Consider the following 15,529-nt stretch of genomic DNA (forward strand, 5'->3'; position numbering starts at 1 on the left):
AAACATAATAAAAAATGTAACGGGTTCGAAGCAAATAATTTTGCAAAGTACATCAGTCGTTAGGTTTAGATGCAGTGAGACTTGCTCCCTACCGGGGACACTACCACCACCTGCCTTGGAAGTAGTAGCAGCTTACCGAGCTTACGAGTAAATTGAGCTACATTTTAGTTTGTTTGTTTGTTCGTATGTACAGTACGGTAGAGTAGAGTTGTATAGAATAGTGAAGAATTGGTCCATAGAGTGTGTGTGTGAGTGTGTGGTTTTTTTTTCGTCTAAACTTGCATTGTGGTCGGAGTTTTTTGTAGTTGAAACATTGCTTTCGATTAAAAACAAGGAGGGTTAGGTGAATGTTTCAATTAAAATTGGATTTAAAAAAGTAAGTAAGAACTTATACTAATTTTTAAAAGTAAAATATTCAACAATTCTAATGAAAAAAAAAAGATAAGAAGAACGAAAGAAACAAATTTTTTATAAGATAATAAATCCAAAGCATAGTTAGAAATTAAAATTGAAAACGAAAAAGAAAGACTAATATAAAAAACAAGCAAAACAATACAAAATAAAAGAGAGATCAAATAGAAGAAAACAAAAAGGGGGAAAAATTCACCAGAATGACAGTTGAACGGTGCGTAACAGAGTAGGTAGCGTAACCCGAGTACGGAAGAAACAAAAAACAAAAAGCAACGAACTAGCTCAATTGCTGTTGAATTTACCTCCTCGCCAATCATTCTCGCAGCAACATCTTGTCTCGCAATCGCCACCACCTTCATCGTGTTTTTGCATCTGCTTTATTTTGTGTTTTTTGTTTTGCTATATTTTAGTTCGTTCCCATTCGGTTTGCTTTTTCTCATCTTCTAAATGGACTTTTTGGACCGTTTTATTCCAATTTCATTCATTCATCGTCATCGGTTTTTGTTTCTATTTTTATTTCTGCACACTTACATTAATCACTATGTCACGTGTACGCGCCCCGTGTCGTCTAGAAAGGTAGAAGTAGTAGTAATAGTAGTAAAAGTTGTGTGAGTGTCTGTTTCGGTTTCGGGTTTTTCGAATACTTTTCACTAGAAAGGTAAAATAAATCGCGTAGCAATAGGGTGCCGCTCGTACCACCCTTGTGTGTGTGTGGGTTTTTGAGTTTGGTAGAATAGTTCTAGAAAAAGTGAGCTTCTTTCTTAATGGCTGGCTCACGCTATTCTCTCACTTTCATATGATTTACTCTATTTTCCTTTCTATTTTTTTACTAATTTCGGGATTCCGGTTATTGATTTTTCCTATTACGGGGCTTTTGTTCTGTTGTTGTTTCTTCACTTGGTTTTTCTATTACGATTACGATGCCTTTTATACTGGGTTCCCTTTCTGCTTCAGTTGTCAGTTTTTCCTTATGTGAGGAACATTGTAGGAGAAACAACGAGGGGAAAGGGGCTGAGGAGAGTGTTTCTATTCGAGAATGTGTCTATATGGCGACATTCCTGTTTGTTTGTTCGTATTCTACTCTCCTTGATTTGTTTCCGAATCTGTCTATCTTTGATTGATTGGGTTTTCTTTTTTGTTAGGTTTGGTTCAATGTTAACCACTGTTTGTTAACGTTTTTGTTCTCGTTTTTTTCCATGTCTCTTGACACTTTTCTATTTCTCGATTTATTTCTCTTTTCTATTACACTTTCTTCAAGTTTCTTTTTTGTAGTGTAGTATAGAAAACCTCTTGTTCCACAATTAGTTTGTTCGTAAGAAAGGTCACCGCACACTCGAGGTTTCGACCGAAAATATGGATGTGTTACAATTACGGGGCAGCGAGAAAGACGTTGCTCTTAGAAAAGGCAGCCTAAATGGGGGTAAAGTTACAAATTGGACCGAAATTGGGGACAGTTGGACGATCGATACCAGACCGATCGTCAGGACCCGCAGCCCTTTTTTTTAGCAGGAGTCGAAAAATACATCTAAAAACGGTTACCCATGACGTAGTGGTTGGTGGTGGTGGTGGTGTTGGTGATGATGGAGGTGATGCGTTTTACAGCCTTAAAACGCACAATTCTATTTATTTTACGTTTCAATACACCGTTTAGAGCGATTGTGTTAAGTTATGTTAGTGGTTTGTTTCCATTTTGGTTTTGTTTTCTATTTTGTTTTTACTGGTCTATGGTTTACACATTTAACTCTACCCGAAAGGTTCTGTTTCCCTTTTAGTTTTGTTCTATTATCCTCTCTTTGTTTGACGACTTTACGTGAACCGGTGTGTCACGTGATATTTTACATTGATTCTATTGTTACATGTATGTAGTTGTAGAAGTGTTGGGTGATCAAATCGCAACGCCACGAGAAGGAAAAGCCAAAGGAATTTTTTTTAATCCAATCATACTCGGTTGTGATATTTGGAGCATTAATTTAATACTTTAATAAAAACGAAACAAAAAAGAAAACACACGCAAAGTAACCATTTTGCTTATTAACTTATTGACCACATCTTAACGTAATAACATAAAATAAATAATACACTCTTTGCTAGTGTGTGACTTTGCAAATGTTTGTTCTACCGTTTCTTTCTCTAATCATTCGAATTTGTTCTCTTGTTTGTTCCTAATCTGTATACTTTCTGTTGTTATTATATATTTTCTTTTTCTTGTGTGTGTGCGCTACCACTTACTTAAAAGTGTGTGTCACTTCTTCTTCTTCTGTTGTTTGATTCTGTCAGTTTGTTTGTTACGGAAGGAGTTTCCAGGTTTCGGTTCCTGCTTCACTATTTCTATTTTATGTTGTGCTTTGTATTATCTGTGTGTGGTTTTTTTCTCTAAATACACTTTTATCTTGTTTGATCATGGCGCTTACATACTTGCTCTTGTTTTGTTTTGCTCTGTTGGAAGAGTTTTATGTTTCGCTTTTATATTCTGCTTTAGCAACACATTCTTTTCCACCGCGGTTTTTTGCCTTACTTATACTACTACTGTGTTCGACTGTTTGTTTCTTGCTCTTGGCAGCTGGAACCAGCCAGCTTACAAGTGTTTTCTTACGTTTTTTTTCTCTTTATGATGTTTTCCTTTACGAGAGCAGAAGAAAAAGTAGGAGAGATATTTTTATTTTTACCCTTCGCTAGTGTCGACAACGACCACAGGGTGTTTTGTTGATTAGAAAAAAAGAACGAAAGAGACATACACGCACACACACCCACATACATTTTCACATTCGAGGAATACCAGCTCCTAGTCGTGTTTGTCTCAGTTTAAAAACGGGTGACGAACGTGCTTCTTCTGATTGGTTTGACAGATGGCGGTGGCGATTATTAGATGCAGTACTAGAGAATGATGGTGCAAAAGTACCCATTTTTGGACATGAAAAGGAAAGTGACAATTGTTCTAGTAACGCTCTCTCTCTCTCTCTCTCTCTCTCTCTCTCTCTCTCTCTCTCTCTCGCTGTGTGCGCTAGTACACCTTTGGCGGCTCATGATAAGTGATCTCGTGGTGTCGTGAAGGATTGTATCTAAAGAGATGTGTACAATAAGCTCTCTCTCTCCAGGCTAGCTGTAAGTAGGAAAGGATTCCGTGCCTGGCTTCATGTTTGGTAATGTTTATTTTTTTTTGCGGGGCGAAAAAGATGGTCGATTTAGATTCTCTAACGGGGTCGCTTTACTATCTTTTCCCAAAAAAAAAAAACACGCCATTTTGCATCGTTTTTAAGCACCGTTTTCTAACTAAATTGGGAAAAGGGAAATTGGATATCATACGCACACGTTTGCCTACCGTTAACCGGGGGATTTTTTACGTTTACGTTTACCTTAATTTTCTTCCTATTCTCTTCTCTTCCTCTTACTATTTTACTACATTACTACAACACCAATGCACACACTTAGCAAACAGATTGTGTTTTTTTGTGTTTGTTTTCCTTTTTTTTCGCTGTTGTTTTGTGTCTTTAGTCATTTAAATGTGCTACCACTTACCGACACGCTGGTTTTGTTTGTCATTCGTTTTCTTCTTCTGCTTTACGATTACTTTCTTTGATTTTTATGCTTTCTCTCTCTTCCTTGTACACCGGTTTTGCTTTGTTTCAACCACTAGATGGTAAATGGAAGGGATGGTTTGTTTCTTTTTGTTCGCAATTTCTTCTTCTTCTTCTTTTTTGTTTTCTAACGTTACACACACACACATACTTTGCTAATGGTTATTAATTTTGTTTTCTTCATTTCTCAAACTTGATCAGTTCAGTTGTTTCTTTCCTATGATAGGGTTTTACATTCTTTTTCTCATTTCTTTCTTTCTCTCTCTCTCTCTCTTTTTGCTGTGGTGTGTGTGTGGGTAGCTTTTCAGTTCCGTTTTACACTTTCTATTCGATATATATGTATATAGGCGGGAAGCATCGGTGGTAGGAATGAGCAAACAGGGGGTATTGGTTTCCATTTCACGTCTTCACTATTTAGCTTAATCGGTTCCTTTTGCAGGAAAATGATATTTCGGTTTGCCACTGCCACTTGCTCTCTGTACTCTCTCTCTCTCTCTCTCTGTCGGTTGTGCCTTTCGACGGTGCGGGATGGAATGATGGAATGGCGAACGACGCGAAGGTGTATTGTAGAAAAATTAAAATCGTTTGTCTTCGCACTGGCTGCTCTTAGTGACGAAGGGTGCCTGCAATGGGAGAAGAGAAAAAAAATGGCGACGTTATTAATGTTCCTATTTATTAGCTTAATAGTTTACTCAAACAGCGTTCCTTGTATAGCGTTAATTAAAATCGACAGAAGGATAGCAGCGTAAAGAGTTAACGAGCTTATTGTAGACATGTTCAATCCGGCAAGGGAGAATAAGGCAAAGAACTAACAAACAGCATTTGCAATTACGGCGAAACATAAGCTTTTCGTTCGAGTGCACATCACATATCCTTCGTTGCTAATCCTTTTTCCCGAGAGTTCCGAGACGATGTTTGAGTAGTTGTTATGTACATCTCCATCGCTTCGTCTCTCTCTGTCTCTCTCACTCGCCGATTTGCCACGCTGGCTTGCATCAATTCATTAAAATCCTTGAACCATAAAGCTTTTTAATTGGCGTACTGAGTGCTGGAACGGGCTTTTGTGCCTGGGTTTTTTATTCTTGCTTTCTTTTCCCCATAACAACTTTTATAGAAAGTGAAATGTTTTTTTTTCCTTTTTCCACGTTTCTGCATGTGTTTTAGCTAACAGGAAGCTTAACAGAATGATGGAAGGGTAGGGAAAAAACCAAACGACATGTTGAAGCAACTTGAACGTAAACTATTTCTATCCTCCCTAGTACGCCAATGGCTTGGGGTTTGAATCACTCTCCCCGCTGTCGAGCGAGATGTTGATGGCTGAGGGAAAATTGCGCTCCCCAAAGCTCCACTGCCCGGATGCAATCGCTGAAGTTCGCATATGGTTCGCATAAAGTATTTCCTGGCGGTTTCGAAAGTATTGGACGAGAGTTGTTTTACAGCAGCTCAAGCCTTCCCTTTTTTTGTGTGTGTATGTTTGGTTTTGTACGCCCCTATGTTCCTAAGGAGCTGTTCTGAGGAACTATAGTGCAACAGGTAGGGCGGAGGAAAACAGACACAGGCGGGAAAATCCATCTATCAAAGTTTTCCGTTCTCCCGGAGCTTTGATTAAGGTAAACAGTGGAGGAAGCAGTGGCAAAAAGAAAAACCACGTAGAGGAATGAAATATCGATGCAGCTTTTTACATCGACTAAAGGTACGGAAGGGCGTACAGACGCCTGGGAACGCATTGGAATATATTTCTTCGGCTATAGCTACCGCCATATGGGTTCGGTCCTGTTCGGTGGTCAGCAGTATATGGATATGGGGTAATATTTTTGCAATCGTTCTGCTGTTCAGGTGTATGGGGAATGGGTTGAAAAAAAAATGGTATAGCTTGGTCCCGTGTCTTGTACGCTCGTAGTACAGGGTTTTCTACGGCTTGTTTGTGCGCCGAGAAATTGAGCTACTGCATTTAAAAAAAATATGTTGACCGTTGTCCAAATTAAATCAAGCAAATAATGGATAAAATGTTGTTAAAAAGATACTTTTTAAGTTTAAAAACGCTACCAACATTGTTTCCTATAATTACAAACATTATTTGGTAGAAGCAGTTGAAGTATATAAGTCACACATCGAGTTACAGGAGTCGAAAGTTCTTTTTTATGTTCGGTCAATTGGAGCTCACAATCAGTTGTCTATTGGCAATTTCTTTTACGCAAATCAGGTAGTTATGACGATTGCAAACCAATGATTTAAAGAGCATTTCCTTCGTCTAGCAGCCGTCTAAATTCATGCTGAACCACTCTCCGCTTTAAATTAAACCACTCTCCGGCTTTAACCTAATTTAATGAGCCTTTAATAACCTCCAAATAAATGAGCATTTGTATGAGGTAATAATCTCCACGAAATTTGAGATTTTTTTTAAATTATTTTCTTCAATATTTTTTATTGAAATTTTGATCGGTGTCTACTGATTATTTCCATTTTTATAAATCTTCGATGGAAATAGTTCTCCTGAATAACGAACTTTTCTCCTGATTTTATTGAGCGATCAGAATGGCTACACTGTTAAAGAGATCGAGAGGTTTGGAAGTATTTACTAAATTTAGTCATGGAAACCCCTGCCATATGTTCCGATCACATGCATCTGCTGTGCCACAACTTCAGCATACTGAAGGAAGCCACAGAAATTAACCCGCCGAGAGCGAAAGGTTCGACGTACAAGTCGAACGACCTGTGTGACGTCCTGCTGCTGGTGCTGCTGCTGCTGCACAAATATAGACATCCTTGCCAATGCACCACCGTACTCGGGAAGAAGCCGAGTCGAAGGGGCAAAACACAAGCTGTTCCGAATGATAAAGTGGCTCTGTGGTGATGGTGGCGGCTCACCGGGAAATGGAATGAAATTCTCGTTCGAAAAATGCAAACCCTCCCGAGTGGAGGAAGTTCTGTGCTGTGCACACAGGTGTGCAAGTTCCGTGCACCAGGTTAGGATGTTCCTGTGCTAGAACCACACATCCATCCAAGAGCCATAAATCAAAACCGGACGTCCGTATATGTACGCAACCACCGCCACCTGTACACTCGATGGGCTCTGGGTATGGAATATGCATGCGAGATTGGTTCGCGATTGGCTTCGGTGATCTCGGTGGCTTATGCGAAACTAATGGCACATGCACACCCCCCGGGGGGGGGGGGGGGGGGGGGGGGGTGGGGGCGGAGAGAGGGTGGGAGAGGAAAGGAGGCAGGGATGCCTAGTACAGAAGGACACTAATCGCAGGTCAATCGGTTTATCACTGGTATGCATCAATGGCATTCGCTCCACTAGTGGAGTGGCTGCAGGACACAGTCAGAATACGGGTTTGGAACGAAGTTTTTCTCGCTTCGGTACGATGCCTGTAATGGACGACGTGTCGATTAGTTCGTTACGAAGATGGCCTCCAGGCGCTCGGTGCATTAGGTATGTTCGTTTTTTTATGGCAAGGTTAGCTGTGCTATTAGAACAATCAGTTTGCTCAAAATCCTTCGTCGACCTGTTTGTGTGCATTGGGTATTTGGTGAGTTAGGACGTTTTGAGTTCTTTATTTCAATTTGTGGCCGGTTTTAGGTTGACTTGACTATTTTGCACACTATTTCACATGCTTTTATATCTGTTGATCGTCTTGCAATACTTCCTTTTTACTAATCTTGCACAATGCTTTTCACGTTGCATACTGTCAGGCGCAACAATGATCTCATTTGCACCCATAAAATACCCAATAAAACCCATCAAATAGCCACACAGAAGGGAAAGTCATAGTGTAGAATGCATGGCATATTTCTGATTTCAAATTCGATAAAATAAATCATATTTTATTTGGATAGAAGTTCATGAGCATCCTTTATGGCACGGAAGTAGATAAAATACGAGGGATTATTTTTTCCAATTTTCGAATACCTCTGCACTTAAAGTCGATGCGTGCATAAACAGTTCGAAATGTGCTTGATAGGTGAACTTCAGTATTGTGTTATACACAGAAAAAATACAATTAATTCGCTGCCAGTGTTTTATCAAGGCCTGACTATTCATTATATGAACTACGGGTATTATCAACCCTAGGTAGCTGACCAAGACCTCTTGGGCTTATTAAGTCAATCAAGCAGAAGCGGTACAAAGGGCCTTTCAAACGCAAGGAATTGAAATCCCTAGAATTATACGAGTCATATATTTTATAATTCGTTTCGTTCGTTCTGGAGGACGGTTTTGCACAGTTTAAGGTTTAAAATTGTCATATTGAAAATTGACGCATTGCGATTCATGACGTTAAGAAAAATGGATGGAAAATGAATGGGTAAATGATCAGGGTATTTTTGCTACGAATTGCATACTTGGGGGCTTTTCAAAACCGTCTCAAAAGAAAATCATAATGCTGCCGTAAAGTATGCAATCTGCACGACATGTGCATCTCTTAAGGCTTCGGAGCAAAAATAATCTTCTCCCCGGCAAATTCCGTTTGTTTGTGCTGGTGAAGCAAGCAACGCCTAAAAGTATGCATGCTCTTCGATACAAATTAATCAATTTTAAAGTCCATTGACGGGCAATAAAAGTTATTTATTTTTATTTATAATTCCAGTATTACGGCATGACGCCGTATTGTCAGGCAATAAAAGTTCTCTGCTAGAAAATATGAACTGCACATTTTACGTGCCTTTTACACACAATCAAAGTAGGCATAAATCGTTTAACCGTCATCTCGCTGTTCCACATCGACATCCCCTAAATCCTCTTTATACCAATTTAGTAATGAAAATAATGCACAGCATGTACGATTGCCCATCAAACCGAACCGCATAAACCGAAAGGAGCACAGTCAGCACCTTTTCGAAAGTAGCAATAGCAAGAGGAGTACAAGATTTCTCGATCTCCCGCCATCACCCTGAAATTACCCGAAATCGAATAACGACCCCGACTCGCCCACTGTAGCATAGCTAAAGCCTTATGCAAAAACCCGGGCCAACAAACCAACCACATAAACTGAGACTGATGGCTCTATTCCGTAGCCCGTAGGCCGTCCTTCATGCGAGCCGGAGTTTGGACCAGTTTGCCGAACGAGTACTTCCCATATTGATCCTGTCTTCACCACCATCCTTTATCTACTGGGGTAGTTGTGGGGCGCATTTTTTTTCTGCCTGCAAAAAGTGTGTGTGTACGTTTCCTTCTTGGGAAGTTTTTTTTTGCTTGGTTGTTGTTTGGTTCGCACACTGGTACGCTATCGCCGCCGTACCATCTTCGTACAAGACTCAGCGAGCTGGGTGAGTGAGATGGAAGCGTCGAGGAACAGCGAGCTCGGCTCGATAATCGAATTCCTTTCCCCGGCCAGAAAGGCTCTTTCCGGTACGGGCGGCAGTACGTGCGACCAAGTCGGGCGGAAAAAGCATAAATTCAACCACCAATTCATATGCGCACACACAAGCGCACGGTTCCGATGGGCTTGTAAATGGATGGGTGTGCGTGCGTTTGCTGAGGGAAAATCTCGGTTCCCGTTGAGCTACCCGGCCACCAGAGCAATGAATATCGTTCGACTCGTTTCACCACAACAAACAGCTGCCCTCGACCATCCTCCGTTGGCTACGATCTGTGCCTTTTTCCTCTTCTATGGCACCGATGGAAGCGCCGATATTGGATTATTTGCCAAGGTGCGAATAGTGATTTCCTTCTCCGTGGGAACACACACACACACCCAGTCCTCTCCCCTGTATTTTCCACCAAAACATTTCCACCGATTTACTAGGAAAAAGACCGATCCAGTACAAAGGAGTTGCCCGAGAAGGAAAAATGAAAATATACCCCAAGAAACACACACACATACAGCCACAACAACCCAGGCTGCTTGGCCATAAAAAGATATGATCAAGCTCGTGAAACGACAGCTTTATCACCGCAATGGGCGTTGGGCTAGGGGGGGTTGAGCACTGTGGAAGCAGTTGTGTTGTGCCCAACCAACCTAACTTGGGGTGCGGCTACCGGAGTGGAAAGCCGAAAGCCAAAATCAGGTGCTGATACTTATTATTGGTAATCTCTGGGACCGAATGTCGGCATGCCGGTCGGTGCCATCGCGCCAACAAAGGACGGTTGGAAGATCCACAACAGCACAACCCGATTGGCTCCTCGCCCCGTTGGCGTTACATTAATTTTACGAGGATTTCGGGAAGGGTTTTGAGCAAGGGTACACGAGCGTGCTGAACGCGTAAAGAGGAGCAAGGGATGGTCCCTGGGAGCGAGAGCGTTTGAAAGTTTTGTAAGTAGTTGTTTAGGTTAAATATTAAGTGTTTCAATTATGCACCTAAAGCGTTACTTTTAGGATCGATTTAAATTTTTTTAAAGCAAATCAATTGAACGCTTCACCCTTTGTTTAGAGGAACGGTTCTTAGACCGATTACATTGACATATTATTAATATTGAATATTTTTTGTGTACTAAAAATTAATTAAAAAAAAACGCAATTAAGAGATTTTTGCCTTTAGTTTTCTTTAAAACCTTTCTCAAGGCTGGGTATCTTCTCTGTGAGATAACTTGAAGGCTTGTATGCACATGAATTGCATACTTTCAGGCGTATTGCAACGATGATCATCCTTTTGGAGTAGCAATGAACAGGAATTGCTTAGCTAGACATCTTTAATGAATTTTCTTCCAAAGTGAATATTTAAAAAAAATCAACTTTCTTCTCTATCCTTGCTACGATACTAGCTAAATATTCGTATTAAAAGAATGTCTGATTTCGGTTAAGGACGTTAGTAGGAAAAGCCCACAGAAAGCCTATTTTCGTAGTTTCGTCTATGAAATTATAGGAGCTTTTCCTCCGATTGATGTCCAAAAAAAAACTGTTTAGTCTATGAGCTGTTCAGAGAAATTCCTATGATCGTTAATCGTAAACCGTCGACGTTGTTTCTCTCCAGATAGTCTTTTTTTTCCTGGCGGTTAGCGGTTCACGGGACCCCGAACTGGTCAAGAGAGGACCAGTTCTTCTGAAGCGATAAGGATGTTTTAAATGGCTCGAATGGACTAGAACAACAGTCCTGGAAGAGTCCCATAATATCCACATTTTGTGAGAACGTTTCCATCTTGGATTGTAGTTTCATAACTGATTTGATTTCTCCAAGTGCAATAATGAAGTAATCCAATTTAATTTGTATGCAACAGTCTTCATACTAAAAGACGATGAATACCTAGGATAAATCTCTAGGACCCAAGATTCAGTCGGTAGCCCAAAAGCATTCCCTGTATCACAATCTAACATGCGTTCTACACTCACCGGAGTAACCGATCGCGAGGACCTCGACCGGCAGGGAACCTCGCCGCCGGGACAGCAGACTCTCGTTGTCACCCGTTCGCCGGTGGCCCGAATCCCGCTTGATCCGGTACCACGCGTTAGAGGAGGACGAGGACGCACCAGCACCGTTACTACCACCTGCCGCATCCTCCGACAGAATGGGGCTGAGAATTTCGGCACCGCCGGACGATCGCCGCCGGATCGCTTTCTTCGTGCTGCGTCGCTTGATGCTGAAGCTGCTCCGGAGCGCCACATTGTTGGTACTTTCGCAGGGAACTGATCCGCGCCGTTGCATACCGGGGTACGATGGCGGTGGTGCGACCAGGCTGTTGTTGGGAAGTTGCGCCGTGTTGGAAGGAACGCCACCGGCATTCACACTACTTCCCGCCGTGCTTTGGGATGATGGAAGATCTTTAGAGTCTGTTGAAAAATTGGCAAGAAGTTAGTAAAGGCGTCACAGAAGCACTACAATTCCCAACTACTTACGCATGAGAGCGTCGACGGGCATCGATCCCCGGCGCATCAGATCGCAAGTTTTGATGATGAACGATTTGCCGATCTCGCCGACAATCCCAACGCCTGCCCCAACCTGTCCCGTTCCGGCGGGTTCCGTTTTCGTAGGCAGCGCCACAGTCACCGGAGCCGAACCACGCCGCCTGCTAAGACTTCGCTTTAGCATCGATGGGTCAAGGTTCTCCTTCTGGCCGAGCGATAACTTCGGCACCTTGATCTTGCCCGCCCCATCCGCCTGCGATGAGCCCGCACCGTCCGGCTGTTGCTCCCGCTTGATGCTATCCTTTCTGGTCGCGAGAACGCGACCGCGAGATTCGACGTTTGATAGAGCGGCCGCTGCTGCTGCGTTCGTTGAGCCGCTACTGTTCGAGCTGGACGAGTGCGATTCGAGCAACGCTTCCGGACAGGCGCCGAGTTCTGCCTGCGAGGACATGTAGCGTGTCCGGACGTACGGTTGCAACGGTGGGAACGTTTGCTGGCGGATCAGATGCTTCGAGGTGCCCACGGTAAGCAGGTTGGCCGTGTTGCCAACGCTGACCGCACCGTGCAGTACGAGATTGAGCCGATCGCCGCAAGCACCGTCCGTCATGGAAGCGATACTGCAATCCGGGAGCAGATTCTCCGCACTGAGCGGTCGTTCCCGATCTGCCGCACTGCCTGTCGAGGATCCACGAGCTCCCCGGTGTAAGCTGTCACTGTCGGAGGAGAAGATCGAGAGCGAGTCTGCATCGAACCGATGTTCGTCGCTCTCCTGTATCGATTCCGGTGGCTGCAGGGTGAACTCACCGCCACCGGAACCACCGCCCGAACGTCCTCCACCGCTCGACGGTTCCTTCGCCGGAAGGATAATCTTCGGGATGCAGTGTGTGGCCGGTACCGAGAGTCGTCGGTCGTTGCGCACTCGGCCACCGAAACCATGGTTGGCCGACGCCACCTGGAGCGAACTTCTGCGTCCAAACTTTGTCGCCATCGCAAACGGTACCAGCGCTTCCGAGCTGTCGGACAAATCCGCCAAATGGTGCGAATCGTCACCCTCATCCTCGCCACCCCCATCCTCATCCCCACCGTCAATGTCCTCCTCGTCCAGCAGCTCCGCGTCCGAGATTTCCGTGCGCGTCTCCTCGTTAATCTCCGCCTGCAGCTTACTCTCCCACTGCGTCTGATTGTACTTCAGATGGTGCATCATCGAGTGGGACAGGTCCGTGCGCAGGAACCGGTGCCACTCGTCCATCAGCGGCGTCACCACGAACTTGAAGAACCCGGTCTGTATTTTCGGCACCGTCGTAGACTGCCGATCGCACAGGGAAGTCACCGGAAGGTTCAGCTGCCGCTCGTAGTCGCCCTGCCGGAAGAACTCCTCGCACACCTTCATGCTCCACTTCTTGCTGATGTCCCACGGGCGGCACGGGTTCGAAATGTCGGCACACTTGAGCGATATCTGCAGTATGAAGTGGCGGTGGGCGGTGTCGCGCATGTCCAGCGCGTCCCGGCTCAGGTAGTCGCGGAACCGGCCGATAAACTCCTGCTGCCGCGTAATGTCCGTCGCCAGTATTAGAGAGCTGATCTGTTTCTCCAGCTCGGGCCGGATGTCGTGCACCTGCTCGGCGACGCCACTCTCCAGCAGGCAGCCGATCGCCGACCGCCAGTGGTGATTCTCCAGCACGGACGTGTTTTCGTACAGTGCCGCCAGATGGTTGGAGGTCGCTATCAGGAACGGTTGATTGACGCCCGGATGGTCGAGATCGTGCGTGACGGCACCGATCAGCGAGGCCATAATTTCGAGCGGGCTCAGATTCTCCAGTATGCGCTTCTCCTGCAGGAAGCAGTGCATCGCCTGCGTGACGTCGGTCGCGTGGATCGAGTTGTGGTACGGGTTGGTGCTGTGGTAGCCTTCCTCGATTAAGCTAAACAATTTCCATACTCTAACTACGTCTAGGTTGAAGTGGTCCAGCAGCCCGTACCAGTGGAACAGATGAACACATAATACCGGCAGTGAGCGTCCTGGGGAATGCATTGGAAGGTGTGAAAAAATGAAGTCTTTATTAGCGCAAGAGAGCCCGGCTTCGAGGGTCCACCGAGACCAACTTACCACCAGTCACCGTCTCGAGCGTGAACGCGTTAAAGCGCCAGTGATGCACACGGTCGAGAATGCACTGCACCTGCCCGTGAAGCACATCGTCCAGGATGGCTTGGTCGAGGGCGAGACTGCGCGTCAGCAGCTTCTTTCTGCGGCGCTTGTGCATCGTTAGGAAGCGGCCGGTGCAGGCGTGCCGCCGCCGGGGCAGCTCGCCTCGCTCCTCCGCCATCAGTGCCTCGAACAGGGGTCGATCTTGATCGGAGATTCTTCGCAGGTTGGTAGTCGTGGCGGTGGCGGCGGCAGCGTTGGCTGCCCTTGGCTGACCATTCAGTGCTCCTTCGTCGTCGTCGTCTCCGTGCATTAACATTACGGTTGGGGTTGTGGCGGTGGGCGTCGTTAGCGCCACGATCGTCGTCGTAGCAGCAGCTGTCGGTGCGTTGCTAGATGTGGTTGCTGCAAAGAGACAAGAAGGCAAGAAGTCATTATATTGGATTGCATGATACAGTTTTATAATTTTAGCGATATAATGGGTCAAAATAACTATTCTTACAGGAATATTTTTTACTTTCTTAGCACTACAACCTCGGAGGTCTCGGCCTACCTTTTCTGGCTTTCTGTGACTTGATTTTACTGGATAATTTTTCTTTGTCTCTTTGTTCATATGTTAGTTGTTCGTTTGAATTACTGTTTTAGCTTTTATATTTCAACGATATGTTTTATATTGCCGCATCATCCAGGCTTTAATAACATAAAATTTGTTACTAAATCACTTTCTTCTGCCGATGTCGTTAAAAAAAGTCCCCAACAGATAAAGATAGAGCTGGATTTTTATAGCTCACAGCACACACACACACACACGCACACTGCTGCCAGTGGGGAGGGAAAGTACTTTCACGTACGCAAGCAGTACACAAACTCGCCCAAAAAGAAAGTTTGTTTTATCGCTTTTGTAACTTCATAACCTTCGGCGTTCGTCAAAAAACGGCAGCGGTCGTTGAAGCTACTGACGGCGGCGGCTCTAAGAAATGTGGCCATGCTTTTCCCCGTTTCGTACACAGGCAGCCAGGCAGCAGCAGTAGCAGCGATTGTGTTCGATGTGTTGTTCTAAATTTTTAATGATGTTTTCTTACGCGGGTTTGGTTCGAGCACGAGCGACTACCACCACACGCGACATGAAATTAATAAAAAAAGAAAAAAATACGGTTCACCTCCTGATACTAGTAGCAGCAGCAGTAGAGAGAGAGAGAGAGGCTTCTTCACGAGTTCTTCCTAGAGGAGGGACAACTTGTACACAGAAAGAGAAGTAAAAAGTACTTTGGCTTAAACCTTGCAAAAATACACCCATATGATTAAGCGCAAAAAGAAGGGGAAGAGCAAACTAACATTCTTCTACTGCATCGCACTGTGGAAGAACCGCGATAGGAACCATATTCCATTTTCCGGTTTCCCCTCCCTATTCCCAGCCCACTTCCCCACCTATCTCTCTGGCATGTGTTTTTCCGAACGACACAAGCAAGTGCTTTAGCTACCGTTGGCCAACGCCAAAACATAACATAAAACTTTTTGACATTTCTTTGTGTGCTATGGAAAGCGTGGAAAACTTTTTACTTCTGCTTTCCCATTCTCGTAACAAAAGAAAACAAAAAAATAGCCCGACATCGCTG

The 15,529-nt window shown here is 44.3% G+C and overlaps 1 protein-coding gene across 10 annotated transcripts in view; it reads right to left on the minus strand.

Moving 5' to 3' along the window:
- Positions 1 to 840: 840 nt before the first annotated feature.
- LOC118512880 overlaps positions 841 to 15,529 on the minus strand; it is a 157,071-nt gene continuing 142,382 nt past the window's right edge. For all 10 annotated transcript variants that reach the window (XM_036057974.1, XM_036057973.1, XM_036057979.1 and 7 more), the window contains 4 exons: positions 13,878 to 14,318; positions 11,762 to 13,789; positions 11,258 to 11,695; positions 841 to 4,609 (listed from right to left, as the gene is read on the minus strand). In XM_036057974.1, coding sequence (XP_035913867.1) covers positions 4,593 to 4,609; positions 11,258 to 11,695; positions 11,762 to 13,789; positions 13,878 to 14,318 — 2,924 coding nt within the window. In that variant the 3' untranslated portion in view covers positions 841 to 4,592. The remainder of the gene's footprint in view (positions 4,610 to 11,257; positions 11,696 to 11,761; positions 13,790 to 13,877; positions 14,319 to 15,529) is intronic.

The sequence above is a fragment of the Anopheles stephensi genome, chromosome 3, assembly GCF_013141755.1.
Source record: "Anopheles stephensi strain Indian chromosome 3, UCI_ANSTEP_V1.0, whole genome shotgun sequence".
Lineage (NCBI taxonomy): Eukaryota > Metazoa > Arthropoda > Insecta > Diptera > Culicidae > Anopheles > Anopheles stephensi.